General features: G+C 44.3%; 2 protein-coding genes across 5 annotated transcripts in view; one reads left to right on the top strand and one right to left on the bottom strand.

The window, feature by feature from the left end:
- ARMC2 (armadillo repeat containing 2) overlaps positions 1 to 4,437 on the top strand; it is a 68,502-nt gene extending 64,065 nt beyond the window's left edge. The window contains exon 19 of the mRNA XM_048493067.1: positions 4,012 to 4,437. Within this exon, the coding sequence (XP_048349024.1) occupies positions 4,012 to 4,043 (32 nt within the window). The 3' untranslated portion in view covers positions 4,044 to 4,437. The remainder of the gene's footprint in view (positions 1 to 4,011) is intronic.
- SESN1 (sestrin 1) overlaps positions 1 to 22,296 on the bottom strand; it is a 69,442-nt gene that overhangs the window by 3,249 nt on the left and 43,897 nt on the right. For 2 of the 4 annotated variants that reach the window (XM_048493087.1, XM_048493106.1), the window contains exons 2-8: positions 19,274 to 19,339; positions 18,375 to 18,575; positions 16,411 to 16,593; positions 12,164 to 12,403; positions 9,768 to 9,915; positions 7,688 to 7,800; positions 7,264 to 7,454 (exon numbers count right to left, since the gene is read on the bottom strand). In XM_048493087.1, coding sequence (XP_048349044.1) covers positions 7,264 to 7,454; positions 7,688 to 7,800; positions 9,768 to 9,915; positions 12,164 to 12,403; positions 16,411 to 16,593; positions 18,375 to 18,575; positions 19,274 to 19,339 — 1,142 coding nt within the window. Of the gene's footprint in view, positions 1 to 7,263; positions 7,455 to 7,687; positions 7,801 to 9,767; positions 9,916 to 12,163; positions 12,404 to 16,410; positions 16,594 to 18,374; positions 18,579 to 19,273; positions 19,340 to 22,296 lie in introns of all 4 variants that reach the window. The other 2 variants (XM_048493079.1, XM_048493097.1) reach the window with 1 other exon arrangement.

The following is a 22,296-nucleotide window of genomic DNA, read 5'->3' as shown; positions in this document are numbered from 1 at the left end:
GGCGAGACTGGGGTGGTGGGCGCAGGGAGGCTGCCATGCAGGGTCATGGGCTGGCTTCCTCCCTCAATGGCTCCTTTAACTTGGGCGGCAGAGCAGGGTCTCTTGGTAAGCCCCGGCTCTGCCTCGGGCTGCCAAAGGGGACTGGGGTGGGTGGGCTGGTGAGGAGGCTGGCGGCAGCAAGGAGTCATGCTGGCTGGCTTCCCTCCCTCAATGGCCCTTTAACTTGGGCGGCAGGCCCAGGGATCTCACCCATTGGTAAGCCCCCGCCTAGCCCCACTGCCAAGTGACTTCAAGGGCACAGTGAGGCGGGCGGCTGCAGGGGTCAAGAGGCTGGCTTCCTCCCCCTCAATGGCCCCTTAACCTGGGCGTAGACAGGGTCTTGGTAAGCCCCGCTTGCCCTCACTGCCAAGTGACTGGGGTGGTGGGCGAGAGGCGGGCGCGGCAGGGTCAGCTGGCTTCCCCCAATGGCCTTTAACTTGGGCGGCAGACAGGGTCTTTGGTAAGCTCGGCTCTCGCCAAGAGACATTTGGGTGGGCGAGAGGCGGCGGACTGCAGGGGTCATGGGCTGGCTTCCCTCCCTCAATGGGCTTTCTCCTTGCAACTTGGGCGGCAGAGCTGGGTCTCTTTGTAAGCCCCCGCTTGCCTCGGGCTGCCAAGTGACTGGGGTGGAGTGGGCGAAGGCGGCCCAGCAGGAGTCGCTGGCTGGCTTCTCCTCAATGGCCCTTTAACTTTAAGCGGTAGAGCGAGGTCTCGTAAGCCCGCTTGCCTCGCTGCTGCGACTGGGGTGGTGGGCGCCAGGAGGCTGCTGCAGGTCATGGCCAGCTTCAATGGCCCTTGTAACTTGCAGAGCTTAGTCTCTTTGAGTAAGCCCCGGCTTGCCTCGCTGCCAAGTGACTGGGGTTTAGGTGGGCTAGGAGGCGGGCGGCTGCAGGGTCGCTGACTCCCCAATGCCTCAATGGCCTCGGCAGGCAGAGGCCCAGGGAGTCTCTCAGTAAGCCCCGCTTGCCTCAGCTGCCAAGTGACTGGGGTGGTGGGCGAGGGAGGCGGCGGCTGCAGGGTCAGCGGGCTGAAAGCTTCCTCCCTCAATGGCCCCTTTAACTACGAAGCAGAAGCTTAGGGTCTTGGTAAAGCCCCGGGCTTGCCTCACAAGCTATGAAGTGACCGGGGCAATTGGAGCGAGTGAGAGCGGCGGCGTAGGAGTCATGGAAGCTGGCTTCCCTCCCTCAATGGCCCTTTAACTTAAGCGGGTAGAGCGTAGGGTCTTGGTAAGTCTCCGGGCTTGCCTTCGCTGCCAGAAGTGACTGGGGTGGTGGGCGAGGGAGGGGCGGCCAGCTGCAGGGTCAAGGGGCTGGCTCCTCCCTCAATGGCCCTTTAACTTGGGCGGCAGAGCGAGGGAGTTCTCAGGTAAGCCCCAGCTTGCCTCGGCTGCCAAAGTGACTGGGGTGGGTGGGCGTAGAGGCGGCGGCTGCAGGGCTTCAAGGGCTGGCTTCCCTCTCCCTCAATGGCCCCTTAACTTGGGCGGCAGAGAGCTAGGAGTCTCTGAAGTAAGCCTGCTTGCCCACTGCTGCCAAGTGACTGGGGTGGTGGGCGAAGTGAGGCGGGTATCGGGCTGCAGGAGTCATGGGCTGGCTTCCCTCCCCTCAATGGCTCCCTTAACTTTGGGCGGCAGAGCCAGGGTCTCTTAGTAAGCTCCCGTTTGCCTCGCTGCCAAGTGACTGGGAGTGGGTGGGCGAGAAAGGTGGCTGCAGCTGGGAGTCATGGGCTGGCTTCCCTCCCCTCAATGGCCCTTTAACTTGAGCGGGCAGAGCTTAGGAGTCTCTTTGGGTAAGCCCGGCTTGCCTCGGCTGCCAAGAGACTGGGGTGGAGTGAAGTAGCGAGGGCCGAGGCGGACTGCAAGGGTCATGGGCTGGCTTCTCCCCCTCAATGGCCCCTTTAACTTGGAAGCGAAGCAGAGCTTAGGAGTCTCTTAGAAGTAGGTGCCCAGCTTGCCCTCGCTGCCAAGTGACTAGAATTGGGGTGGGTGGGCTGAGGCGGTGGGCTGCAGAGGTCATGGGAGGCTAGCCCTCCCTCAATGGCCACTAACTTGCAGCTGACAGAGGCCGAGGGAGTCTCTTAGGTAAGCCCCGCTCTTGCCTCGGGCTGCCAAGAGACTGGGAGTGGAGTGGCCAGTGAGGTGGCCCAGTGGCTGCTGCAGGGTCATGGGGCTGGCTTCTCCCCCTCAATAAAGCCCTTAACTTGAAGCTGACAGAAGCCAGGGAGTCTCTTGGTAAATGCCCCGCTTGCCTCGCTGCCAAGAGACTGGGAGTGGAGTGGGCGAGAGGCGGGCGGCAGCTTGAGGTCTGCTGGGTCAGCGGGCTGCACCTCTCCCTCAGCTGCTCCCCTTTAACTTGGAAGCGGCAGAGCCGGGTCTTCTTGAAGTAAGCCCCGCACTTGCCTCTGCCAAGAGACTGGGAGTGGAGTGGGCGAGAGGCGCCGGTGGCGGCAAGGGTCATGGGCTGGCTTCCCACTCCCTCAGCCATGGCCCCTTTAACTTGGGCGTGGCAGAAGCCAGGGGTCTCTTAGTAAGCCTCGCTTGCCTCACTGCCAAGCGACTAGGAGGTGGAGTACAGGCGAGGAGGTGCGTGGCTGCAGAAGGGTCATGGGCTGGTTTCCCTCCCCTCAGTGGCCCTTGCTTAGAAGCTTGGGCGTAGAGCCAGGGGTCTCTTGGTAAGCCCCCCGCTTGCCCACCGCTGCCATAAAAGAGACTGGGAGTGGAAGTGGGCGCAGGGAGTGAGGCAGCGGCTGCAGAGGTCATGGGCTGGCTTCTCTCCCTCCAATGGCCCTTTAACTTGAGCTGGCAGAGTCGAGGGGTCTCTTAGTAAGCCCCGGCTTGCCTCAGCTGCCAAGAGACTGGGTGGGCGAGGAGCGAGGAGGCGGGCGTTTACCAGGGTCAAGTGGGCTGAGCTCCCTCAATGGCTCCCTTTAACTTGGGCGGCAGGGAGCTGAGGGTCTCTTGGTAAGCCCCCCGCTTCGCCTCACGCTGGGCAGAGACTGGGGTGGAGTGGGCAAAAGGACCACGATGGCAGCGTCTCAGCTCACCTGCCATGGGGGGGGAGAGGAGGAAGCAGCAGGGTCATGCCTGTCCACAGCCAGCCACACATCCTCCGCTGTCCAACTCCCAGCTTCCACAACGCCGCCCGTCCGGCTCTCTCCTTATCAGCCCTTGCAGGGGCTTCTGGGGCGTTCCCTGGCCCGCCCCCGCACTCCGCTGACGGCCCAATCAGCTCCAGATGAGCTGCATTGTGGCCTCTTGGCCACCTTTCCTGCGGCCCGCTGCCGCTCTCTCGTGCGGGCGCGCCCTTGCCGGGTCCAGCTGTCGGCTCGTGGCAGTCCCCGCCCCCTGGCTGAACGAGTTTGGGGCGACCCCGTTGGGGCAACACCTGGACAGGAAGCATGCTTCATGCCAGTGACAGCCTTTTTAAGCAAAGTCCTTTGAGACTACATTTGTTCCCTGTAAAAATGCATAACATCTGTTTGGAAGACATCATGAGCCACTGGTGTGGACTGAATGTCAAAGATGACCTCAGAGATGGCTGAAAGGTACTTAATTGGGATTCTGGCCCATTAAGATATCAGCTTTAGTACAGGCTATTTTCTTTCTCATCTTCAGTGATCCTGAACCACAGAAAGTTGTATATCCATAAGATCCCACAAAGAGGAAGGACCCTGGATATAGTTTGAAGGCACTTTGATGCACACTGACTTGAGCTAAAACTAAAGGAAGAAAAGCAGTACATTAACACAAAAAGCTGCTTTATGGCCCCTTCCACGCATGCAGAATAATGCACTTTCAATCCACTTTCACAATTTGCAAGTTGATTTTGCTATTCTGCACAATGAAATCCAACTGCAAAGTGCATTCAAAGTGAGTTAAAGTGCATTTGTCTGCATATCCATTACTCTCTTTAGTGTTAGCTGTTTTGTGCCGGGATATAGGATTTTTTATTGGGTGCTTAATTTTTATTTTTGCAGACTCCAAATCACACAAAAATGGCTGCAGCTAAAAAAGCTAAAACAGACAGTGGAAGATCATTCCAAGACGCCTGGACAGAGTTATTTGGAGTGATTGAACGCGGCGGGAAAGCATTCTGCGTCCTGTGTAACGAAAGCGTTGTCTGTCGCACATCAAGCGTCAGACGCCACTTTGACACCAACCATGAAAACGTTGCCAAACTTGGTGAAGCTGAACGAAAAGAGTTTCTTGAAGGGAAATTGAGGAACTATCATTCCCAGCATCTCAGTTTTTCCAGCTACCTTTCCAGAACAAATCATCTGACAGCTGCCAGTTTTCAAATTTCACTGTGCCTAGCAAAACACGGCAAGCCCCTCTCTGATGGGGAGATTATCAAAACGGCCATGTTGTCTGGGAGTAATTCCCTTTTTCATGATTTCCCAAACAAGGACAAAATTCTGAAACTCTTTTCTGAGATGGCAATTAGCAGAAATACTGTGAAAGATCGAGTCCAGCCGCGATACCAGCAAGTGATGTTAGTCAGCAGCTCACCACTGACTTGCAAAAGGCAGCCTTGTTACTCCATGTGCGTGGATGAGAAAGCACACAGATGTGACTGATCATGCCAGGCTAGCAGTAATTCTGCGTTATGCTGCTCGTGACATCATGAGAGAAGAGCTGGTGAAACTGGTGTCTTTGCCCAAAAGAACACAAGGGATAGATATCCACAATGCTGTGATGGAGGCTTTTGTGTCACACAATATCAGACCAGAAAAAGTGGTTTCAATCACTAGTGATGGGGCACCTTCCATGGTGGGGGCAACATCTGGCTTCATACAGTTCTTTGTGAAGAAAGAAATAAAACATCCAGTTATCCAGTTCCACTTGCATTATACACCAGGGAAGCCTCTTCTTTTTTGTGCCAGGGACAGCAGCCAAAAAACATTTTGACTGATGTCCCTCAAAGACGTCACAAAAATGGTCAATTTCATCATGGCTCGAGTGGCTCTGGAATTCCTAAGCAGTTCTCAGACACTTCTTGAGGAGGTTCAGGCACAATACAATTGTTTACTAATGTACAACAATGTCCGGTGGCTGAGTAGGGGACGAGTCCTGGAGAGATTTGTAGCCTGCTTGGAAGAAATTCGGCTGTTTATGAGCGAAAAGGGGCAGGAATGTCCACAACTCACTGATATGGCCTGGCTTACCAATCTCATGTTTTTTCACAGATTTTACAGCACACTTCAACACTCTGAACAAACAGCTACAAGGTGTTGGGAAAACTGCAGAAAGGATGTTTTGTGATATCAAAACATTTGAGAGAAAAAACTGCGGAGGTTTTTGAAAGAGATCTTGGAAATGGGCAGTTGAAATATTTTCCAACTGAAAATCCATTTGGAAAATTTCCTACAACTTTTGCAGACAATCCACCACAAGCCACTCAGGAAATCTACAAGGAATTTTCCAGCATTGTAGCAGCTGCAAAGGAGAATTTTAGTAAACGATTTTCACAGTTCATAAGATGGATAAGCAACACTGTCTTTTCTTACTTCTCTCCCCAGATAAAGCCAACTTTGGAAGAACTTGATCTTTCCTGCGTAAATTGGCTGAATTTGGAAAATCTGGAAATGGAACTGTTGGCATTTCAAGAAAATTCTGTCTGGAAACATAAATTCCACACCTTGCGTGAAACACTGGAGAAGATAGAAGGGATGCCAGAGGAGAACACAGCTAGTTCTGGAAAATGAAATTCCCAAAGTGTGGTAATCTCTGCCAACAATTTTAAATCAATGAAAAGAACTGGGGATTGCTTTCCTTTCTCTGGTTCAGAGCAGCTGTTTTCAGCTTTGGAATTATATAAAATCTGACACACGAAACAGACTGACAGATGACCTTGAGTGTTGCATGCTGCCCTCAAACTTAGCGTGCATGAGCCAAACATAGACAAATTATCAGCATGCATGCAGCAGCAGAAATCGCATTAATTGCTGACCATGCCAAATGCAAACATTCACCTTCAATAAAAAGTTGTTTATACAATAAAAGTTGTTTATATAAAGTTGTTTATAAAATAAAAGTTATTTATATATTTGAAAGCTCTGTGATTGTGTTTTTCTTTTCAGACAAACAATGGTAATGTATGAGTTGTTTGTCTAAACAAATACTCAGTATTCAGGTTAAATTGCCGTATTGGCACTTTGCAATACATAAATGGGCTTTGAGTTGCGGTTTGGGCACTCGGCATCAAAAAGGTTCGCCATCACTGGACTAGGATCTGGGAAATCCAGGTTCAGATCTCCACTCATGCTATGGAAGCTTATTGGATGAACCTGGGCAAGTCACATAGTCTCAGTTCTGACCCCGGCTGCTATTTGGTTGGGAGACCTCCAGTTAATACCAGGGTCACGGCTCGGAGGCAGGCAATGGCAAACCACCTCTAAATGTCTCTTTTGCCTTGAAAACTCCACTATTCAGCTGTGATTTGACAACAAAGAAAATGTAAAGCAATAACCAAAATGAATAAAAATACCTAACAAAGAATAAGGGGTTCTAATGGAATTTGAATCAACTCTTTTGGAACTCCAGCTATATCCTCATCACAGTCACATGGCAGCAGCCTTCTGAATACTTCTGACTCTTCCCCGTGGGTTTAAATACAAAAAGTTCCTTTCCTTAGTTCCTTTCCTCAGCTTCCCATAATTCTTCTAAAAAGTCCTTAGAAGACCATGCATCAGGCAACAGACTAGCTACTTGGCCCACTGTATCACTTGCTAGCATGCTTCGTTTTCCACTTCTTCCTACTAACCATTTACTATTCTACACTGACTGGCTTTCTTAATTATGTATCTATATTTCTTCCCAACAGCAATATGCTTTACTATCAAACTCACATTAAAAAAAAAAATAAGATGACTGGCTTTACCTGGGCATGATCCACTAACCTATTTGCTCTTAAAAGGTTTGTAGACACAAAACCTTTGGGATTGCAGACTGAAAAGGTCTTTGGGAACCAGTGCCCTAGAACATATGGTAGTCATTGATAAGGAGTAGCTACTATGTTACTTTGATCTTTAGCAGAGTCAAATGCAAATTTTAATATAGGATTTTAGCTTAAAATAATTTGTATTCATAATAAGTGATGTGCAAATTCATAGTAAAGTGATATGTAAATTTGTATTCTGAGTAAGTGAAGTGATAGCAACGTTATTTACTTGAATTAAGGGTACACCCTAAATAAAGCTGATCTTACACAAAGGGATAGCGGGACCAACCTTATTCCAAACATACAGTGGATATAATTCCAAATTGCACGCCTAAGCATAGAGGTATCCACATCTTTATGTGAGGCCATTGTGTTGTAAGTCAGGTCATAGGCAATATGAAACTTCTCATCTATCAGTTGGCCCACATCTGGATACAGACGATTTACCAGTGAATAGCCATGATCCTCCCATGAATAGTCCTGAAAGACAAAATGGGTACGTGAGGAATGACAACAGGATCACCTAGTACAACAAACATTTTTAAATTTAACTGGAGAATAGTTTAAGGGCTTAGGGAAGTATTCTCTTACATCCTTAGGATAACAGTAAAACCCTTTCAATGGGCCACCTGTAATGCACCCTTAGAATAGAAATTATGCTGGGCATTCTTCAGGTCATGGTGCCCGTCAAAAGCTGGAAACACAAGTGCTACCTGAGCATGCAACGTAGGCACATGCATTCCATGCCTGGAGAAATCCTCATAACCATAACTGGTATCCTCAAAGTGGCGAGACACATCTCTTGTGGGTGCTGTTTCTTCATCCCCTGGAAAAAACACAAACCATTTTTGGAAATAAAGACAACATTAAACCCAGAAGCTAACTGCTGAATTATTATAGACCATGAATAGTCAATACAGGAAAAAGTTTCCAGACAAAGAAATTCAAAGCAGTAAAGTCCACAAAATGACCACTGCAGCTTATCTTCAGCCACTCAGTCAAGATCCTTGTGGAGAGAATGCTGCTAGAACACGGCCATACAGCCCGGAAACCACACAGCACCCCAGTAATAAATCTAAAAATACTTGGTGGGCAACCGAAAAAGTGTCATGATGCATGGGCACCATGTTGGGGACCCTGTTCTAAAACATGCAAGGAGCTAGAATCAGCTACACAACGTCAGCTATAGTTCTTGACCAGGCAAGAACAGCTATGGAAAAAGTCTGTATTACAACCACAACTGTGTTCCCATATAAAGTATATATACCAGCCATTCTCAACCAGGGTACCGTGGTACCCTGGGGTGCCGTGAGCATGTCCCAGGGGTACTGCGGCAACTCTACTGCCCCTCCCTCCTCATTTTTGTGGTGTCTCCCACCGGCGCCAGCAAGGACATGGAGCTGGCCCATGGGGCAGGGCCTGCCACAAGGTCAGCAGCCACCACCACCCCCAGTGCTTCCCTTCACCCTGGAAGGGGAAGGTCGGGTATGTGGCAAGCAGGGGCAATGGGAGGAGAAGGTGGAGGGTGGCGGCAGGGGTACCGTGAGATATGAAGAGTGAGGTCAAGGGTACCCTGACCTCGAAAAGGTTGGGAAACACTGATATATACACTACTGCCCAGCAGAAATTACCACATCTGGGCTTGCTTCTTTGCTTACTCCAAGTGCTGTTCAGAAATTCCAATTGAATTTTTCTTCTCACACTGCCACCAGGGAACACAAGCAAAACAAACATCCCTTGGTTGCCACATCTTCCAGCCCGTTCCTGCCTAATTACATACACACATATGTACAGGCAGCATGGTGTCATGGTTATAATGTTGGTCTAGGATCTGGGAGCCCCAGGACTGAATCCCTGCTCTAGCATGAAAGCTTGTGCACTGACTTTGGGCCAGTGACCCAAAGTCCCTCAGTCAAACCTATCTCACAGGGCTGTGATGAGGATAAAATAGAGGAGAAAGGCCAATGTAAGCTGCTTTGGAACCCACTGGGGAGAAAAGTGGGATAGAAATATCTGAATAAAACAACTACATACAGAATTAAAGAAATAAAATTAAATACATGAAAGGAAGCTGTTGATCCAACCATTGTTAACTCGTCATGTATATCCATTCATAGATAACTCAGATACGAATTTTGTAAGAATATTATTAGAAGATCGTGTTTCTGCCATTTCACAGAAGGTAGCTAAATTTTGTATATTGGTGCACAACAATCGTAGTTCCTTATTAAAACAAAGAGCTGCACTGTGAGATGAGGACTGTAATAATGCCTGAAGCTAATGTTATTTATTAATAGATTTTATAATGGATTTTAATTTATATTATATTTTTGTATAAGTGGAGTGCTATGGATTCACATGTACTCTGATTTTAAACTATTGGCTGGCCAAAAGGCCGTTTGTTTGTTTGTTTGTTTGTTTGTTTGTTTGTTTGTTTGTTTGTTTGTTTCTATCTATCTATCTATCTATCTATCTATCTATCTATCTATCTATCTATCTATCTATCTATCTATCTATCTATTTATCTATCTATCTATCTATCTCATACATAGAGAATATAATAGTTTCAATTATGAGGAGATTATAGATATGAAGTGTTTCATTATGTACTCAAACTACAGAACATTTTGCTGTGACCACTGACAATTACAGATAGTTCAGTGTTCAATTTGACAGGCACCAAGGAAAATTCAAACATACTTTTCACATTAAAATTGGGACATACAAAAATGCTACTTTATCTCCTAGAAACCATTTCAATGTGGCAGATTTACACTTGGCGTATGTACCAACCTGAGCAAAAGACCAACATGCTTTCTCGCTTCTCTTTCTCAAAACGGGTGGCCTTTTCTTCTTTGCTGGCTTTAGCTTCATCTCTGCATTCCTGTAGCTGCTTCATTTTTTCCATAAGTGCTTCCACTTCATAGGAGGGCTCTGTAGTCTTAAAGAAAAATAATCACAAATTCTAAATTTTCTTCCGTGGTTGTCTGTGCCTGAACACACCCACCCAAATTCACTTTATATCCTTGCCTCGTGGCTTAAAAACCAAGGAAAGGCACAGCTGTGCAATTTATGCCCTCTCTCAGTGGCCTCCACTCTGCAGTGCACCAATGCCGAGCAATAAAAGCAGCAAAGTCGCTATAGCAGGGGTTGCACATGAGTAGTGGACACCAGGCTTAAGGTTCATTCTTCGCTTCCTCTTTCTTTTCATTTCTTCCACTTTCTTTCCTTCCACTTGTTCAGGTTCCTTTTCTTCTTTTCTTCCATTTTTCCTCCCTTTTTCCATTTCCTCTCTTTTCCTTCCTTCTGGTTTTCCACCTTCCTTTCACTTTTTCTTTACCTTTTTCTGCACCCCTTCCTCTGTTTTCCTCTCCCCCCTCCTAGTCAACCAGATGGGTAAACAGATGAAAGAGCTGCCAGGCTTCTTTCCTCCCTACTGAACCTTCTGACCCACCCTCCCATGTACCCATGCAATCCAGGCCCGCGCCTCTAAAATTTGGGCAGGGAGCGCACTTTCACTTCTTGTCCTAGGTGCCATTTTCTATAGCACACCCCTGCACAGCCTCAATCTGTTAAGAGAAGGAGTATGGATTTATATTACCCCACCCCTTCTCTCATAAGGAGACTCAAAGGGGCTTAAAAACTCATTTCGCGTCCTCTCCCCACAACAGACACCTTGTGAGGTAGGTGGGGCTGAGAGAATTCTGAATGAACTGTGACTAGCCTGTGACTAGGTCACCCAGCAGGCATGTGTGGAAGCATGGGGAAACAAATCCAGTTCACCAGATAACAGTTCTCTGCTCATATGGAGGAGTGGGGAATCAAACCAGATTAGAATCAACCTGTTGTTAATCACTACACCACCCTGGTTCTCCTGTAAAGCATCTTCTTCCATAATCCTGTTCAGTGGAATAGAATGTTGCATTTCTTTTTTTAAAAGCATATTTTGGAGGAAAAAAAGAGATGGCAGTCCATACATACATTAACTATATCATGTCCTACAAGAAAGTCCAGTTCTCAGTCATGGAATATGAGATTTGTAGGTTCTTCTGACTCCCAATTTAATTTTGGCAAAGAAAATAATGACAACTTTGATTCTCCTTGACATGAAAAAATGCTTCTAAGGACCTAAGAAGCTACAGCCTATTAGTATCTGAAGTTATATGAGAAGCACATGGATCATTACTAACCTAAACCTTAACGTGAAGCAAACATTTCCAAAGGCAGATGCTTGGGGGATAGGGGTGCGGAAGCAGTAGAATTACCAACCACCTTAAGAAAATATGTCCTGATCCTTTAATAAAATGTTATTTCCATCTGGCATGAAAAACTTCAGCTGTCTGTTTCCACACATTAGGGACTGTAACTCATGCCCTTATCTGGTCAAGAACACATGCTGGGAGAGCGAGATAGCAGTATTTGCAGCATGTCACTGTACATGACTAGTCTTGGACATATAAAGATTAATGTATGTCCCTACTCGGCCTCTGCGTTCAGCAGAGGCCAATTTGCTGGTGGTCCCCGGCCCCTCAATGATGCGGCTGGCCTCCACACGGGCCAGGACTTTCACAGCGCTGGCCCCGGCCTGGTGGAACACCCTCCCACCAACTGTCCAGGCCCTGCGGGACCTTGGTGAGTTCCGCAGGGCCTGTAAGACTGTGTTGTTCCACCGGGCCTTTGGAGTGTCCAGCCGCTGATATGGTGCCCCCCCACTGCTCCTGCTTTGGCACTGGTACAACAGAGCTCCTCATATTGAGGGGCCTGCCGTCCCCCCCTTCTTGGGGTGGGTTTTTTAATTGAGCCTGGACGCCTCTTGTTAAATTTGCTAATTGTTAGCCGCTGTTTTTATGTATTTTAAGATGTTTTATTGATGGAGCCTATGTTTGTATTTTACAGGATTTGCTCCTTTTTATTGTTTATATATTATGTTGTTCACCGCCCGGAGCCCTTTGGGGATCGGGCGGTATAGAAATTGAATAAATAATAATAATAATAATAAATGTTCACCTTACAAAACAAACTTTCAACAGATCACTCTTGGGTGTCCTTCAGAACTAAGAAAACAGCAGTGACTCATCCAGATTTAAATAGGAAATCTTCTGTTTTCTGGACTTCTGTTTCATTTTGTTACAAAAGCAAAACACAGCTATCCCTCAGGATAGATCAGCAAAGATCTAGGAAATACTTACTGGAATATTTCTAACTGGGCCCTGTGTCTCACACATGCTGTGGTTACCATTTGTAATATCACAAATGCAGTAGTCACTGACAGAGGGAGGCCTGAAAGTGTGACCGCCATCGCAATGAATCTCTGGGTTGATTCCACAGCCAAATGTAAAGGAGGCAAGCGAATGGTAGTGTGTAAGAAGAACTACGCCATGGATCAGTTCTGCCAATGACCAGCTATGTTCTTCAGTCCTTAAAAGTTGCTTTGGAAAGAGAGAGGGAAGGAGGAGGGATAAAAGAACTGTCAGTCTCAGAAACTCCATTTTATTTAAATTACCTCAAACATTTAGTTACAGAACAACCATCAGATTTTTCTAGCAATAGTAAAAGAGACCAGTTTGTTACCATTATTTCTAGTAAAACTCACAGAAAGCAGGAAGCTTCCAAGGGTTGCCATCAGGCCTGTAGAAAAAAACGCCCTGTCCTTTTAATAGTGGCTTAATGTTTGGAAATTGGCAGCTGGTTTTTTCATTCATAGAGGTTACAAAATTCCCATTAAACTTCTATTGAAGGGCCAGGCCATGTTTCCTTTGGGCAGTTGGCAACCTTAGCTGAGGCTACTGAAGCCATTATAGCAACCTGCAAGTCACCTTAGGGCTTGCTTTTCAATGTACTGGGGAGTACCTGTTAGTCATCTTCATTCTAAATCCATGTTATGCAAGATGGATCTTCCTGCAAACAGAGATATAAACAGCTCCTCAATTCCTCTCCAGTCATGGCCCATTAGTATATTGGGTGAACTTGGAGATAAAGCTTCAGATAAATGCCTCAGCTCACTGTGGTGGAGAAGGTACATACATATAGCTGCTTACAAGCAACGTGTTGCACACCAATAAAATAATGTCCTATTTTGTAGTGCTTTGTACTTTCTGTACTTCCAGAGCATTTTCATTCGCTTATGTTCTGACTTGGGAAGACAGCTCAATCATGGAAGTTTTCTTGGTTTGATCTCCACTACTTTTAGGAAGGTTAAAAGCAGATTAACACACCTTAAGGTGGCTCTCTGCATCATACTGGAAAGCCCTGCTTAAGAGACACTGAATACTCCATCCTGCCTTGCTTCATTTTCTTAAAAGTTCTGCTATCCAGGGCAAGAATTTGCACAAGGCAGAACAGCCTGAGGGGTCAGCCATCCCCAGCACACCCTTCGGCCTCTGCTTAAAACAGACAGACAGACAGACAGACACAGGTTGAGATATTCAAGATACTGGATTTTGTACTGACTATCAAAGTTCTATTTGTGTGCCATACACAAGGAATGCATTCCTTATGTGATTATTCTTTATTCCTCAGTGAGAGTAGACAGCTACTCTGCCTGACACTCAACTTCATGAACTACGTTCATGAACAATGGACTCCATCCAAACACAGGATTTGCATTCACCAATACTGCTGCTGCTGAAGGGCATGAAAAGGTGAATCTCTCCCCGGACTGATAAGCCCCACCCGCAATACAATACTATCAACCATATCTTTGCATAACAAATTCCACCCAAACACTTACTGATTGGTTCCCCACCCTGGGACATGGACAATATATACCCCAAACATTCCCTTCTCTCTGGATACAGTGTGTAACAGACTTCCCTCTGTGATACACCTCTGAAGATGCCGGCCACAGATGAAGGCGAAACGGTCACACAGCCCAGAAAACCCACCAGAACCAGACAAATCTAATAGCTCCCTTACAAGGAATTAACTTGTTTCTTCAAGGAAGATGCAGTCCTGTCCCGAACAAGTTGACTATGGAATCCCAGGCTAGAAATGCTGACAGCAGTTCAGTCTCTCCCAATCAAAATTTTACTGTGCAGGCCCTGATCTTATTCGTTATCACTTACAAGTTCAGTGCACGCATTGCCTCATCTGATTATACTGAAAAGGAGGAACAGAGTTGGGTATGCTTACCAAGGACATCTTACACCAAATCCCCAGGCAATCGAACCCAGCAGAATCAAGCAGATGTTAAACAGCATAGTGGATGAGATGGAAATTTGTGGAACCTCACAGAACAAGTGCCAAGGGTCAGACCAATCCCCACCACCACCTTCCAACTTCATTTGGACATAGGACTGGAACAAGTAATGCACAGCGTCATCACAGGGAACTGATCCAAAGCAATACCATAGTTGAAGTCAATGAAAACTGTTGAGTGATCCACCACTACCAACAGGGCTGCACTCCCTCATCTCTCTTTCACAAAAATAGCCTGTCAGGGCAGCTGCGAACCCAGACCTGAAACTTGAGGATCTAGGTCATCAGCTCCACCCAACAAAACCTGGAGCTGCATAACAGCCATGTTTGAGCCACCCTGCCCCCCACCCCACAAAAGTATCTGTCATTAGTCAATAGTTGTTCAATACAGTTAAGAGTAAGGCAAATTTCTCTAGAAGGGGGCTCACAATCTCTTCCTTTGAAGTGATTTGGAACACAAGAGATGTGTTCAAGACCTGTACTCAAATGAGAAGCTAGGATGGGGAATACTTTTTAATTTATCTCTGGTGTAAATTATGAGCAATAGCAGCCCTTCTTCCACTAGGTGACTCTATCAGCCTGAGCAAAATGCATAAAGGAACTTTCAGGCTATGTTCAGGTTGTTTCATTAGCAGCTCTTTCTGATAAATGTTTGCTCAGAAGCAGTGACATAGTGCCAAAGGGGTGTGATGCACTGGGCGGGTAGGGGTGCAGGGCACAAACTTGCCCCAGGCATAGTTCCCCCTCACCACAGCTCTGCTCAAAAGTAAGTCCTTCCAAGTTCACTCAAACTTACCCTCCATGTATTTAGGATTGCTGCTCAGTCTGTGTGTATAAGAAATATAACTAGGGCTTCTAGGGGTTATTTGGGTTACAGATTTGGTAATCTATTTGCTGCACTATTTTTTCTATGTGAGGGTTTATATCAGTGGGAAATTGGTTGGTGATACTCTTGGTATCTGACACATTTATTTGTCTGCTGTGACAACTGGTGACAATCGTAAGAATTTGAAAATACTGTTAAACTATGCAAAAGTTTTCCACAAAAATCACTAGCAGCGTTTTGATAGTTCACAACATAATCCACATATTTGAACTGAAATTCCTTTATAACCCCATCCAAACTCCCCAGTGCTCGGGCACAGAACCAGTGCAATGCTGCCCCACTGCCTCCAAAAGGGCATTCTGGCAGTGCGGGGAGCAGGGAAAAGCCCCATAGAGTTGAAAGGACACACGATGCCAAAAGGACAGCGTATGTCTGAGTGCTGGTGTGCCATGCAACTGGCCCTCAACCCCAGGAGGGAGTAGATTAATGTCAACTCTGCCCCAGGAATGCACCCCCCCCCCAAAACTGGCATCTATCTGTTAATCTGAGAAAGAAGAAAACTAATGGGATTTGAAAGAAAACAAATAGCCCTGCTTTATTCTAAAAATATGAGAATGACATATTTACATTTCACCATATTTCATAAGTTCAAAGAGGGTTACTTGATTTATAATTTTAAAAAGCCAGCAAGGGAAACAAAAATAAAGAATAAGTAGGGAATGGCTATGGAGATAGTAAGTTCTGCTTGCTTTTGCTCAGATACTGGTACTGTTAAAAAGTAATGTTGTGATTTTTTAACAGAGATCTATTAAGTTGAAGTTTTAGTAAGTCCATGTCCATAAACAAATTAATAATTTTTTTTAAAATGCCAGGAAGTAAAATGCCCAGTAAAAAGCACAACACTGTAGAGTCCAGGAAACGGTGATTTCGAATATTCTAGTTTAGCCTCATCTGATCTAATTAAAGAAACAACTTTTTAAACTTTCTTTTGATATATACAAGACAACTGATCTAAAAAATCGGAGTTCACAATGGCACAGCATTAAGTATTGTAGAAGCAGAATCTGTGGTATCCTTAAGTGACCCTTCAAACATCAGATGTTACATGCCAGTGGTATGAATCACAGCCAAAATAACAGTGTCCATCCATCCCACTTGAGAGCTACACTTCAAGACTGTCAAATACCAGAGAATTATTCCACACTCACTAAGCAACACTTGGAGCACTCCAGTAGCAAACAGAACTTAGCATAATCATTATACGTTTCTATAAAGACAGCTGGAATGCAACAGCATGTTGTGTCACAGAACATATACAATTGAAGTCACAGAAAAACACTGTAGATCCACAGAAGCTAAAGAAAATGGGAATATATATTTGTATTATATTATATGCCCATAAAAGTGACTTACTTCAATATGTTCCTTAGTAATGAGCCAAGGTCTGTGTGCCAAGATTTTATTCAATTCACCCAAATTCTGCAGTTTCTGAGGTGCGTTCTCTAGACCATTCAGCCATTTAGGGTCTCCCCCAACATGAAGAAAGTCACTGACGTGTAGATTAACCAAGTAAGAGCACTGGTGCCTCGCTGCAGCCTGGAATAACATACAAAACTATCAAATATAGAAATTCCCTGTGGTGAAGCTCTTTGACCTCCATAAGAAATATGGACAGCTGCAGAAAAACTGCATATCACATATTAATCATGTTACACTGCAAAGATGATACCATGTTTGTACTGTTTTGTATTGCTTTTTATCTGGCAAAACTCTGTAAATAAATACAAAACTTTCTACCATAACAGCATTTATTTCCTCACCATTTAGAAACACATTAGTTGTCTGAGTAGATTTAACTTAGAAAGGAGTATCACTAATTTTACAGGTAGGTAAATTTATTTTATGCAATAGAAGCTAGGTCCATCTAGCCCAGCGCCGCATTTTCAAGAGCAATCAGTCAGGTGAAGAAGAGAAGAAGAAATGGTTTTTATAGTCCACTATTCTCAACTTTTAAGGAGTATCAAAGTGGCTTACAATTACCTTCCTTCCTCTCCCCACAGCAGACATCTTGTGAGGTAGGTGGCACTAAGAGAGTTCTAAGAAGAACTGAGACTAGTCCAAGGTCACCCAGCAAGCTTCAAAAAAACCTCCAAAAGATTAATTCAAAGTATGAATTAGAAAACAGGCCATCATTTCCAATATCTTACGATCCTGGTTGTTCAAGAGATAGTTCAATTTAGAATTAAGAGAGCAAGGGCTTGCCAGGGTAGGGGCCGTAAGAAAAAAGTTGTGTCTAAATCCCATAAATTTCGGGCAAACAGGGTGTGTTCAGGCGACTCTTCAAGAGTAAGGCAGTAAGTGCAAGCGTGTTTCTGATGTGCAGGTTTCAGAAACCTACCTAGAGGTAATGTGAGAGGAAATGTATTGGTTCTAGCCCTGGTGACCACCCATCTCAGCTTGGGGTCAGAAAGAATATTTAAATAGTTGGCTATTCGACATTTTCTGGGTACAATATCAAAATGGAGGAAGGAACACAAATTTCTTGCTTTACCAATTAATAATTGATATTCCTGAACAAATAATCACTCCTTTATCGGGTGGAGGAACTCATTACTGTAGAGCAGGGGTAGGGAACCTGCGGCTCTCCAGTTGTTCAGGAACTACAATTCCCATCAGCCTCTGTCAGCATGGCCAATTGGCCATGCTGGTAGGGGCTGATGGGAATTGTAGTTCCTGAACATCTGGAGAGCCGCAGGTTCCCTACCCCTGCTGTAGAGCATGTGAAGCTGGTCCCAAGTAAAACCCAGGGAAAATATATTTGTTTCAATGTGGGTCCACCAGGCAGAAATCTGAAGTTCAGGGAGAGCGAGGTGGATAAGACTGTTTGAGTCATGAAAAAAGCATAGCTGGGCCCAAAATTTAAGAGTGATCCACCAGGCCCTTGTTTCCAAGAGATGCTGTGCTGCTTTAAGGCAGAGAACAGGTTTCCCTTCATGTGGCCTGCCCTATACATATTAAAAATAATTTTAAAAGCCATAGAAAATGCCATTATTGTTGCCCGCTTCATAGTTCAACCTACTATATAAATTACCAGGATGGTTTAATGGGGGCTGTCACTGGATGGCCATTTACTGCCCCAGTTCTACTTGCTGTCATGAGAAACTGCAGCAATGTAACTGCAATTCAACAAAATGACAGAGCTGTGTAAGATATCACTATTTATTGATTTATTTTCATGTACAGTCCACCTTTTTCTCTGGGAGTCAAGGAAGACGACAAGTACTATAGGTCTATCCAGCCAATCAATAAGCTGATTACAAAATATAATGACATTTGAATGATAACAATACAGCTTCCAGGTTCATAGATCAACCTACCATGATACCTAGGTAGTGTCGATAATGAAGAGGCAGTGGCCCATCCATCTGCAACAGATAATGCTGAGTTTTCAAAAAACTCTCTAGATACTGTGGGTGGAAAACCATCACTAAGGTAATATTGTCCAAACGCCCTAAAGTTGTGAAAGACTCGGCAAACAAAGTATGCATCTGGGTATCTTCAGTGCTCACTTGAAGAATCTGCTTAAATTTAAAAAAATAAAATAAAAGAACATTAGTAATGTTTTCTTAAAAAACTACACTACTGCACATTTGTTAATCTCACAGCCGCAAATCAGGTTTTAAGTCTAATACACCAAATAAGATTTTATTCATAACTCTGAAGGTTTTCAGCACTTTCTCAACAAATAAATCACTGTCAGGGAGCATATACAAAGGGATGGGTTTTAAGTCAGATTTTAAAGCTGCAATAGCAACTTTTCCAGTATGCTGATAGCTATTTCGGTAGTTGGTTATAATAGGGGAAACATGTTTATGAAACATGTTTATCCATAAATGTTAACAAATGTATTATTTTGAGGGTCATCCAGTTTCATATCAACATATTGTAGAAACAGAGCAGAGTGAAAGAATGCTGATTAATGTAGCCCCTATAATTGAGAAACTGTAGTCCTTAAAACAACTTAGGTGCCACAGTAAGAAACACTTTTTAAGGTGCACTAGACTAGATGAAAAATGTGCAGTAAATTCTAAAATTCCACATAGAGATTACCACAGCAGATCACTGCCAAACTCTCAGAATGATTTACAGCAGTCATCATATTGTGTTATACTTTGCACATCAACAGCTATTTTTTCAGCCAAAAGCAGACTGATTTTTTTCCTGAAATGTAACAAGTTCACCATGTACTTGCAAAACAACTAGCACCACAACGTACCTCCATCTCTGGGATGAATCTGCTTGGTCCTGGTCCCAGCGGTCTAGGAATTCTAACTCCAAGTTCCTAGAAAAGAAAATTACACTATTTGAACTTTTAGCTGTAAATATTTCAGCTGTGGCTCCAGGGGGAATCAAGAATTCACCACTGAAACAAACAGAGCTGTTCTTGTTTTAGAAGCGCCGTCTATGTGTATGGAAATTTTCTATTTGTGCTTCATAACCAACCACACTTGTTTACAGTATACTATATTGCTGCCACTAAAAACAATGAAACCTGGTTCACTGAAAATCTTGTTTTTTTGCAAGGAATACTTGGTGAAGCGTCTAGAACAAGGAGTCCAGTACACAGCTGCCAGCTGAGTAATGTCAGCGATACCAAATGAATTTGAAGTACATCTGTAAAACAGCAGTGATGTCTTCCAATATTTTTCAGGAGACAATGAAGTTGTGATATTATTTAAGGGTTTTAAAAAGTTGTTAAACATTTTAACCACAAAAGCACATGAAACAGGCAAGTTGGCCATTTAAAATGACAAAGAACAAGTAGTGATTTCTCAGATAAACTGGCAGCCTACTTAAAATACTGCCTACCGCAAAACTTCCACTGAAACCACAGACACTCTATGCACAACTCAGATTCTATAACGAACGTGGGGCAGAAGTCACTCTGTGAGGCTTTTAGGGTCAGCACACATTATTACCAAATCCACCGCATGAATAGAATTCATTTCCCCCCAATTAGACCAATTACAGTGTACACAAAGTAAAAAAGAAAAGTTTTCTAACATTAACATTTTACCATAAACACACAGGTTTCAGTAATTCTATATTGTACTAACTGGCTCAAGTGTATGTTTTAAATTGTTAGTTTCCTTGGCAGTCCTTAAATTTTGTAAATAAATAAAATAAATTGTGAAAAACAGCTTTACCAAATATGTTCACTGGCTTTCAGTACTTTAAATAAGATCACTGCATTAAGAAAAAAACTTCATAATTTTTTTCAGCTACCACAAATCTGACATGATCTTCTCATTGGAAAAAAGACTATGTTGTAGCATATTCATGTAGGAAAGCGCCTATGATTGAGATGTCAGATGAGAGATCTGAGTTCTAATCCTCATTCAGCCATGAAGCTCACTTACAATGCAATCTTAACTCTCTTTTTAAAAACTGTATGCAGGGGTACACCTACAGAAATTGGTGCCTATCATCCCCCTCCCACAACCTCTGGATCTGCTTTTCATCCTCCGACTTTTTCATCAGTGGGGCATAGTGGTTAAAAGCAGGAGGACTCTAATCTGGAGATCCGGATTTGATTCCCCGTGCCTCCAACCACAGTTGTTTCCCCACTCCTATTTTCCCCACTCCTATTTTCCTGCTGAATGACCTGGGGCTAGTCACAGTTTGTTCAGAACTCTCTCAGTCCCACCTACCTCACAAGTTGTGTGTTGTGGGAAGAGGAAGGGAAATGAATCTGTAAACAACCTTGAGCCTCCTTACAGGAAAAAAGGGTGGGGTATAAATCCAAATTCTTCTCTGAGCCCTTCGGGGGAGGGCGGTTTATAAATATAATAAATAATAATAATAATAATAATCTGTGTATATCACAGACTTCCCTTGTAATACACCTCTGAAGATGCCAGCCACAGATGCAGGCAAAACGTTAGGAACAAGATCCACCAGACCACGGCCACACAGGCCAGAAAACCTGCCCCAACCAGTTGAATTCGGCTGTGAAGGCCTTCGACAAATGTATTAGTGTAAGAAATATAAAATTAATAACCATATTTGTTATCTATAAAACAAGAACACATTGTGGCAGTTCTGTAAATAGTTGGTTATGGATTCAGACAGTAGACATCGTACTTTCTACTACATTAAGTACTTCCACAACCCTGCCTAAATGGTTTAGTTTTTGAAACCCCTATGATACCAAGGCAACAGAGATAAGAGTCAACTTTTTAAATCAATGAATGCAATTACTTCGGGTTGTCCTTGCATGCCCCAGTCTATTATTAGCCCTATCAGAATGGCATGCAGGTCCTAGCCAATTGCAAGGGAGAACTGGGAATCTTCTTATCAGTTATCGCACCTTGCCTTATAATGCCGATTTCTGCAACATAGTTTAAATGTTGCAGACCATGGGCAAAGCTATAAATCTGCAGCAATTGCCACCTATGTTGCATAACACTACATCCTAACCATGATGTTAACTGTTTCGTAATGCACGCATGCACATAGTGCAACTTTTTTGCAGTACTGCTAAAATGAAAGGCTGAGCATTTAGCGACAAGCAGCTTGAGATGGCCGTCATGATTTCTGCAGGCATATCACAATGAGATCAGCAAAATATTGATAGTTTAAGTTGCTGTCACAAAACATTCATTACAGAAATACACTTAATATTTTATAGTTTCATTACAATCTCATAAGAAGCTGAGATGAAGAATTTACACATCACAAGCAATGTATTTATTTAGTTTGCATTATTTAAAGAGTATAAATATTTCATTCCTCTACACTTTTCCTGCACAGATCACAATCTTGCTGTAAGGCTGAACACTTGTAAATGGGAATGGATGCTCTACTTCTTCAAGGGAGACATACCCAGTTTTTAAATTTAAAGAGGGACTGTCACCTGATGCATATGGGAGAAGTGAAAAGACAATGCCACCTACTAGGGCTCCCACCTCCCACCCCTTGTGTGATGATCTTCTTAATTACTGGTCTGGTGCTTCAATGCTTTTCTCTCTTGAAAAATGCTATCAGATAGAAGATGATAGCATTAACTGACAATCAATCAGCCAGCCAATCATCACTGTGCAAATCCAGAGTACACTACAAACCAGAAAAACAGGCTTTTCACTTAGCAAGATCTAGGAGTGGAATTGTATACAAAAAGTGGGAAGTGACTCAGAGCACAGCTACACGATACACTGTGTTCCCCAGTTGGGTTTTGACGTAACATGTACCAATGGGGAAAAGTGGGTAACCCTAACAGAGCAAACAGCAGCTCTCGTG

Source organism: Sphaerodactylus townsendi, linkage group LG01 (genome assembly GCF_021028975.2).
Source record: "Sphaerodactylus townsendi isolate TG3544 linkage group LG01, MPM_Stown_v2.3, whole genome shotgun sequence".
Taxonomy (NCBI): domain Eukaryota; kingdom Metazoa; phylum Chordata; class Lepidosauria; order Squamata; family Sphaerodactylidae; genus Sphaerodactylus; species Sphaerodactylus townsendi.
Note: the sequence above shows the minus strand (reverse complement) of the source record. Positions and strands in the feature narration are given on the sequence as shown.